Source organism: Phalaenopsis equestris, unplaced genomic scaffold (assembly GCF_001263595.1).
Source record: "Phalaenopsis equestris unplaced genomic scaffold, ASM126359v1 Scaffold235266, whole genome shotgun sequence".
Classification (NCBI taxonomy): Eukaryota; Viridiplantae; Streptophyta; class Magnoliopsida; order Asparagales; family Orchidaceae; genus Phalaenopsis; species Phalaenopsis equestris.
In genome coordinates, this window is record NW_018253149.1 from 59,056 (window position 1) to 68,319 (window position 9,264).

General features: G+C 37.7%; 1 protein-coding gene across 2 annotated transcripts in view; it reads left to right on the forward strand.

Annotated features, from left to right (window-relative positions):
* Positions 1–9,264, forward strand: part of LOC110039103 (isocitrate dehydrogenase [NAD] regulatory subunit 1, mitochondrial) — a 47,673-nt gene that overhangs the window by 27,361 nt on the left and 11,048 nt on the right. Inside the window, exons 2-3 of one of the 2 annotated variants that reach the window (XM_020744058.1) lie at positions 5,654–5,872; positions 5,906–5,926. In XM_020744058.1, the coding sequence (XP_020599717.1) occupies positions 5,654–5,872; positions 5,906–5,926 (240 nt within the window). Of the gene's footprint in view, positions 1–5,653; positions 5,927–9,264 lie in introns of both variants that reach the window. The other variant, XM_020744057.1, reaches the window with a different exon arrangement.

Below are 9,264 nucleotides of genomic sequence, written 5' to 3' on the forward strand. Positions count from 1 at the left end.
AATACTAGCAGGAATGACAACATGATCAATATTCCCTGCACAAGTACAATCATCAGCAAAAAGATCCACATCAATTTGTTCCAGCACCCTATTGTCACAGTTGAGCAGGTTAGTATAATAATAAATGCCATCAACCTCAATGAATCAAGACAATGTAAGATTTTACCATTATTTTGTTTAATCCTATCAATAGTATTACTTATTCTTCTCTTTTTGATGCAAGCATGATAGTAGGAAGTATTTCTATCACCATCAACTAACTGATAACCAAGAACTTCTTGTTTATAAAACGCCTCCTCCATAGTAATTGCATTAGTCAACATCTCTTGACTTTTCAACAAAGAATGATGATAAATCAGTTCACTATTATAATCCTCATCAATTTTCTTCATATTATCCTCCGTCAACTGAACCAAAGTGTGCAAGGTTCCAAAAATGTCCCAATTCCGCCTTTTAAGTGTAACAACCAAGGACTTATGTAAAGCCCAAAGTTTTCTGCCCACATTACCAGAACAATCAGTAACCCAATTTTCCTTCACAAACTGAAAATCAGAGCTATGCAAAGTTCACATGTTAAAGAATCTAAACTGATAAACTATGGTTTATTAAACAACATTACACAAAGCAGAATAGGAGCATGATCTGAACAAATAATATGTAAATGAATCATAGAGAAAGCAGGAAACTATTCCACCCAAAGGTTATTAGCAGCATATCTGTCCAACCTTTCAAAGACCTTTTCATGATATTAAGTAAAAAGATTACCAGAAAAACCAAAATCAAATAGCCTAGCCTCCAACAACATATCAACAAACTCAACAATTAAGTTTTGATTAGGATACCTGCCACCTTTCTTCTCATCTATAGAAAGAATAGCATTGAAATCACCACAACCAATCCAAGGCTCTGCTCAAGAAGCTTTTAAAGCAATAAGATTACTCCACAAATTCAACCGAGCAATTCTTGTAGTACTAGCATAAATAATAATAGCAAGAAATGAAAAATTATCATTACTGATCCTCAAGTGAATAAACTGTGAATGATTAATAATTACATTGCTCACATTAGCAAAAGAATTAAACCTTTTGAAACTTTTCATATATCTGTCATTGTTATGATTAGCAACCAAAGGCTCCAAAATACCAAAGAAAAGTAAATTATGAGCTCTGATAATTTTTCTAAAACTATTAGAAGCATTGACATCAGCACACTTCTAATATTCCAAATGAGAAGCTTAAACATCGAAAGATAATTTTCTCCCCCTAGTAAAGCCTAGAGGAGAATACTAATTGATTTTCTCTCTGTCTCCAAACCCCACTACTTTGAACTAATGCAACTTTGGGGTTGACATATCTCAGCTCCCTTATGCCTTTAACTTTCTTCTTATTAGATTTAAGAGTAAGCCATTCCTTTTCTAAGTCATCTTTAGCAAGAGTCAACTTATCAACCAAATCCACATTCCTAATAATATCATTATCCATAGCATTTTAAACAATCTTAACACATTGAACCCCATCAACTAAACAGTTATTATTGATATCAAGAAAAATAGGAGAATTAGTCTCCCTTAAACCAGAAGTACCACTATCAAGATTTCTCACAACCTCATTCTTAATTAAGGTTTCTTGAGAAAGTCTAGAAACATTATTTTGAAGAACATTAAATTGTTCTTTCTCCATATGAACAACATTCCCATTCATCTTTTCTTGCATATCACAAGAAACATTCTCTTGCCGAACAAAGCCATTTTCAGCCCGAGCATGAGGTTTCAAGGAAACGAAACCTTTATTTCTTCCATTAAACCAGGAGATCTAGAAATTTTCTCCTTCCTTATTTCAGGATGTGCAAAATAATTAGTAGTCTTCATATGCCCAAAAATTTTACATTTAGTGCAATAATGTGGAACAAATTCCATGTCAACATTTTGCGAATAACCATTATTAAAATTCGCAATCTATATCATATCAGTGAAAACCGCAATAACATCTCTCTCAACTAAAATTCTGGCCACAGAAGGTCTAGAGAAATTAAACATAGCAAGATCAACTTTTCAAGGCGTACCAAAAATAGAACCTAAAGAATATAAACCCTTCAAATTAAAAAGATGTAACTTCAATCCAGGGAACCTTATCCAAATAAGAACAATTGGTGGTTCCTCTTTAGGATTAAAGTCAGGAGTTCATTTCAAAATCTTTATGTAAAAATTTTCAATTAATAAAATTTTTCTAGCAAACATAGTCATCTTCTTTCTCAAGCTTAATCATCAATTGTCTACCATCAATTAAGTCAATATTCCAGCTACCAACAAGCTTCAAATCCGCAAAAAACCTTCTAATAACTTCCATTATAGAATGAGCAAAAGAAAACTTACCCACCAGAATAAATCTTAGTGGTTCCACAAGAAAATTAGTATACTCATCAAGAAAAAAAGCTGGCTTACCATTCTTCTTGGCTATTTTTTTTAAGAGTCTGATAGATGAGAAATCTACCAATTGGTCTTTAAAACTAGAAGTGAAAAGAGCATTCAACGAATCATTGGAATTCCCCACAACGTTATCACGAAACAAAGGACAAATCCTCGAGAAGGAGAAGAAGTCGTTAGGAAAGAACTAGAGGAAACCACAACCGCCGAAAGAAACACCACAAACTTTGAAGATTGGCGACCTAAAATAAGGAAACAAGAATCGCTCACCCGAGCTCCAAGAAACCCCATGTGAGGGGATGAATTGATTCAACTTAATTGGATGACTTGATGCGCTTATTTTTTAGTGCCGTTTAGTTATGTATAAGAATAGAAGTCATATTTTGCATTACGTACAAGTCATAGGTTTATCTAATTATTCACAATTACTTGCTATAATACCCAAGCATCCTTATCCATGACATTTGCTTTTATTTTCTTATTTCTTGGCATTGCCTTTATGCTACTCAGCGTATTTGACAATGCTTTGCTGCAAGCTGAACTTCTTACTATCATGTTGGTCTGCATGAAACTGGATTCCATTGACATTTTTGTCGAATTGAGAAATTATTGTATCTTGAAGCATTCAATTACTGATGGGTGTTTGTGTGCTCATTTGTAGTTACATGTTGGTATTCTACCTCTTCTTTCTCCATCTATTTTAACATATTCTACCTCTTCTTTCTCCATCTATTTTATCATGATAGAAAAATCCTAGCCAGAGAAAATATTGCCGGAGTTAACCCAAAATCACAATAGATAAAATCAATTATTATTACTGAAAGTAAATAGACGGTTTCAATCGAACACACTTGAAAGGGAAAATACAACAGACACGCACAAACTCACAGTAGGGCTCGATCCGTGGGTGGTGGAGGTCGGCTAGGTGGTTGGGGCAGCAAAAGAGGGGCTGGAATTATGTTGACAACGAAACGGAGGGCTGGGAAAGCGAGGGGCAGCGAAGGTGAAGGGCTGTTGACTGTAGGACAGCAAGAGGAGTGCTGTCTGGTGCAAGGCCAACAAGTTGGGACTGCAGCGACAGCATGTTAGGCTGCAGTTCAGGCGGCATTAAGTTGGAATGATGTTTGGACATCAGGAATACAGAAGATTTGATGTTTCCCGGATGGCGGCAGTGAGGATTGGCGATTGTGAGTGAAAGGGGGATGGTTGGGGAAGGGTGGATGTAGCTGTGCGGAACGGCAGCGAGGTGGGGAAGGGAAGGTGGCAGCTGGAAATGGGCAAACTGCAGGAAAAAAAGCAACAACTGCTGTCTTGGGTGGCTGCAGTAGGGACAGAGCAGCCAAGAGCAATGTGGGGAGGATATGGAAGGGGATAGGAAAAATAATCACTACCATGGGAGAGATATATAGCCGAAGCACTATCAAAACTCTCGGATACAACCCTCGAAGGGAGAAACGGACGCTAAACAAACTCACAAAAAAAATAATCATAAATTACTACAAAAGCAAATATATAATAATAGGATAATTAGGGGTGATCCAAATGAACTAACCGACTCCCCCACAATGAAAGTACCCGGACCAGTTTGATCTAGGCATTGGAGCACCCTTCGCTTCCCATCGCGGGAAATCCCACATGACTAGGATACGCCCTGCGTAAGAAAAACACTAGCAATTTCATGATCTGTAATATACTGATAGCATATCTGATAGTCTATCAAGCTTGAACATGTCTGGAGGCTTGTTCTATCGTGTCATGTATTATGCTGTACATTTGAATACTATGTCAAGAATACTGTTTGTCTTGTCCAATTTTAATTATTTTTTTAAATACAATATTTTATAGGCTCCTCTTGAATACCTTTTAGACAACTACATCATGGGTATTTGTTGGGCATATTTACATAAAAATTGTCACACTCTGAGCTATGATTTCTCGAATTCATGTGACAATGAGAAATACGATTTGAAATGTTATTTGAATTATGTTGATTTTTTTATTTTATTTTATGTTCTGCTTGTTTACATACAAATTGTCACTCTATGAAAAATATGATTTATCAGAGTCATAAATGAGAACTATGATTGGAAAGGTTATTTGAGTTTTGTTAGATTTGTTTCGTTATTAATAATATAAATTGCATGTGTCTTACATTGCATATTAAATTGCCGTTAGTGCTTGATATTTTTCAGAAACTGTCATACCTTGCATATTTGCTATGTTTTTGCGGCCATGCTAATCTGTGGACATCATTTTTTATGGTCTCTAAGTCTAGTTATGCAATGCTGCAATGTGTTTTAAATCTTGAAAGCCTTCATGCCACATAAAAATAAGGATCTTGAAATAGTTTATGCGACATTAAAAAATGCATATGGTATATTTGGTGATGGAAAGTGATTGTTTATGTTGGTTCTCTAATTTAACCTCAAGCCTTATTTAATTTTTTATGATGCATGAAAAGGAATATTCCAATTAGGGCTTCAGTCATCAATCGGTGGCTTATGAATTATATACATGGATGCACATCACTTGGCGCATAAATGAGCCAAACATGAACAAGAAAAGTAGTATTTGGCTGATTGCATTGATGCAATCCTAGTATGTTCATTTATTGGAGTTATGTATGGTGTTTGCAAATGGTTTAAGTGGACCGATGGTGGATAATTTAGCCAAACATGGGCAACTTGACAGTACTTACTGGAGCTATGTGCTGTCTTAAGCAAACTAGGCTGAATGTGCTAATGCAATCCTGGTATTTTAACTGATATCTTTTATTTTGTTTGTGCGATATCTTCTGTTTTGTTTGTGCCTTTATTATCAATCATGAATTTTTGCAGATATTTGTTATGGCAATCCAAATGTTGTTTATGCAAGTAGTAGATCTAATTAAATTATTGAGGATCGTATAGCATAGTATTTTAATAGAGCATTATAAACATGCATCACTTATTTTTCGTATTATTAGCTGCTCTTCCTACGGATTTGTTACTTATATAAAGTAGTTTTTCAACCAAAGAGTTTGCTGCTATTACCCTAAAGTTCTAAAAAAAGCTACGGCCACTTGAGAAGAAACATATTGGAAGAATGATTAAACTTCATGACATAATACGAGATATGCTGTTCAAAATTATCCTGCAAAAATTTTTTCTTCAAACTGTATAATTTTTATCCCTTGTTAGTTAATTCTTGCACATTTTGTCGTCTTCATTTCTCTTACAAATGGCTTTCTAGGTGATGACAAAGTTTTGTTCAGAACGGATTGCAAAATATGCTTTCGAATATGCCTACCTCAACAATCGAAAGAAGGTTACTGCTGTGCATAAAGCCAACATTATGAAACTTGCAGATGGTCTTTTTTTAGAATCTTGCCGGGAGGTTGCAACAAAGTACCCTGGGATAAAATATAATGAGATTATTGTTGACAATTGCTGCATGCAACTTGTTTCGAAGTTGCTGCATGCAACTTGTTTCCTTGTTTCGAAGCCTGAGCAGTTCGATGTCATGGTATACCACAACACACTTAATTTAGGAATTGTGTACCTTCCGCTTAAATCTATGTGATTGGTTGCTTTTCTCTATCATTTTTTATACTAATGCTAAATCAACAAGTTTTATTCAATTGAATGTTTCCTGTCTTTTGATAAAAAAGTACATCTTTATTGTGTTGGGGTATAATTATCATGTTTTAAGCTCTTAGCTGGACTTTTCAATCAAGTAGCAGTCAACTAGCTGCTTTAAAATTTTTACCAAATACCATTACCATGATGATCATTTTTAAATAGCCATGATTTTATCTTATTTCTTTTTTTTTTTTTTTTGCAACTAGTGTATACATTGAAAATGGAAAATTTTACGCATGACCACTTGGTGCTACCAACTCTCCCAAATGATTGATCGGAAGTGCATAAATACATAATACTACATTCAATGGATTCCAACATGATCTAAGCTTGGAGTTTAAACAGGCACATCCCTCAAATGCTTTGGATTATATTGAAAGAGTGAAAGGTCAATACATGGTGCATGCCACCTAAATGAACCTCCTAATATTGGAGACAATGTTGTCATTTACACATTTTATCAACCACTATCAGGAATTGACTGCCTAGCCTATGTACTTTGATACGAGTCTATGTAGGAACATTTGGTGCTAACTTTGCCAAAAAGCCTAGACTGATAGAACTCTGCATGCAATTTTGATGGTGATGCAACACAGGAGGCTTTTGGACCAACCATGAGAAATCATCTCAAGAAAATTGGACTTGTCACAAGTAACATGGTGAATAAATTTAAGTAATATTATTTACATATGAATTTGAATTTAACGGCTGTATGATTTTGTTGTAAAGACTATGGATATTCTTAGGATTACGCGAAATTCAAAAGTACCATCCATTTATATTTTTGGAATTAGAATTTTCAGAAAGGAGAAAAATTATGTAAAATTATGATAGAATATGTATATTTTTTTTTTGCTTGAAATCAAGCAAATAAGCATATATTATATTAATTTATTGCCTGACCAAGGGTATTGGAGAGAGTGGTTATTATGGAATTACGCTCATTATTATTTCTTTAAATCTATTTAAGTACTTGCTATATTTAGTCATAATATAAAAAGGGTAATTCCTTAATTATTGGTATTTATGTTTATTCCATAATTATAGGAATTACTTAATTGTATGGAGATTTCTTTCCTCTTTTTTATCTCTTGTACTCACCTATTTATAGGTGAATTATCTATGTATTCAGTGAGAAAAAGAATCATTCAAAAATTCACATGGTATCAGAGCCTCTCCCGCTCGGCTCGATCACGACCCTTCTCTCCCGCGATCGTCGTCGTTACCGAGCGTTGCCCTAATTTGCGGCTACCCCGATCGCCCGTATCCGAGCGCCGCTCCTCCACAGATCGCGCCTCTCTCCGATCGTCTGCGTCCGCGTCACGTCAGGCTTCTCCCGCGATCTCCCGCATCGGACCTTCCCGCGTCGCATCGGGCTTCTCCCGCGATCGGGATCTCCCGCGCTCTTCCTCCGTGGCCTCCCGCGCCGACTGCTTCTTACGCGTCGCGTCGGGCTTCTCCCGCGATCGGGATCTCCCGATACTACTTCTCCCGCGATCTCCCGCTCTACCGTACTCTTCCTCAATCCGCGATACTGCTTCTCCCGCCATCTCCCGCGCTGACTCTTCTGCGACCGAGCACAACCAGTTCCAGCCGTGCTCAATGACTAAATACGGCCATGCCTGCAACTCCTCCACTAGTGATGTCACTTCAAACCACCACTCCGCTGCTGGGTCTCCATTGCCCAACATTTCAGACAATTCTGTCCTCATCACCAACTACAAACTCACCGGCCAGAATTACCTCCAATGGTCCCAGTCAGTCATGATGTTTGTATACGACAAAGGCAAAGATGACTACCTTACTGGTGATGCTCCAGCTCCGATGACGACAAATCCGTCATACAAAACTTGGAAATCCGAGAATAATATGGTTATGGCCTGGCTTGTTAACTCGATGACACTTGATATTGACGAAAATTTTCTTCTCTATGGCATGGCTAAGGAAATTTGGGATGCTGCCCGTGAGACCTTTTCTAGTGCAGACAATACAAGCGAACTATTTGCTATTGAGACCATTCTTCATGACTTTCGTCAAGGTGATCTCTCCGTCACCCAATACTTCAATACTCTTAGTCGGTATTGGCAGCAACTAGGTCTATTCGAGGTGTACCCTTGGAAGTGTCCCGAAGACTCTGTCATATTTCGCCAAATCATAGAATAGAAACGCACCTTCAAATTTCTTCTCAACCTCAAACCAGACTCGGTCATGAATTTTGAATTCGAAACCTTTTACAACAATTCGTGAAGCTTTCTCCGATATATGCCGAGAAGAGAGTTGCCAAAAGGTCATGTTAGGTGCTTCCTTGTCCACTACAGCCCTCGACGGGTCTGCACTTGCTGCTCATATTCCATCTACAGACAATCATCAACGCTAGGGCCGCCCCTGTTGTGACCACTGCTGCTGTACTGGCCATACTCGGGATACGTGTTGGCGGATTCATGGGAAACCCGCCAATGGGAAACCCAAACGGGATCATCGGGCAGCTGCCAACAGCCGAAACCTCTCCAGGAACGAACCCATTCAGCGAAGAACAGATTCATGCCCTCCAGAAGATGCTCAGTCAGTTGTCACCAGTCCAACCTACCAGTGTGGCATCGGGTGCCACCGACCTTGTTACCTATCAAGGTATTTCCCCATCCGCTTTCATCTCGGATTCAACCTCTTTTCGCCCCTGGATTGTTGACTCAGATGCCTCTGATCATATGACCGGGGATGTCTCCTTATTAATGGATTACGCCGTGTAATCCGACCCTCACTATTCGGATTGCTGATGGATCAGCCTCCAAAGTCGCTGGTCTTGGTTCTGTTCTCATCTCTCCAGATTTATTCCTCACTTCTGTGCTTCATGTTCCTATTTTTGATTGCAATCTGATCTCTATTAGTAAGCTCACTCATGATTGTCATTGTGCTGCTAAATTTTTTCCATATGTTTGTGAATTTCAGGATTTGAATTCGGGGAGGATGATTGACAGTGCTGAGCTGCGTAGTGGTCTCTATCTCCTGAACAAACCCTCTGTCAGTCTTGTCTCACCCACCAGGTGTATTCCAGTATCAAGTCTGTCTTGCTTAAATCCGCTTAGTACATCTGTATTCCATTTCAGCGTTAATAATGAGTGAAATCATGTTACTTCATTATCGTTTATGTCATCCCAACTTTATGTACTTGGGGAAACTGTTTCCTCATTTATTTATTAATAAAAGTCATACCTCTTTTATTTT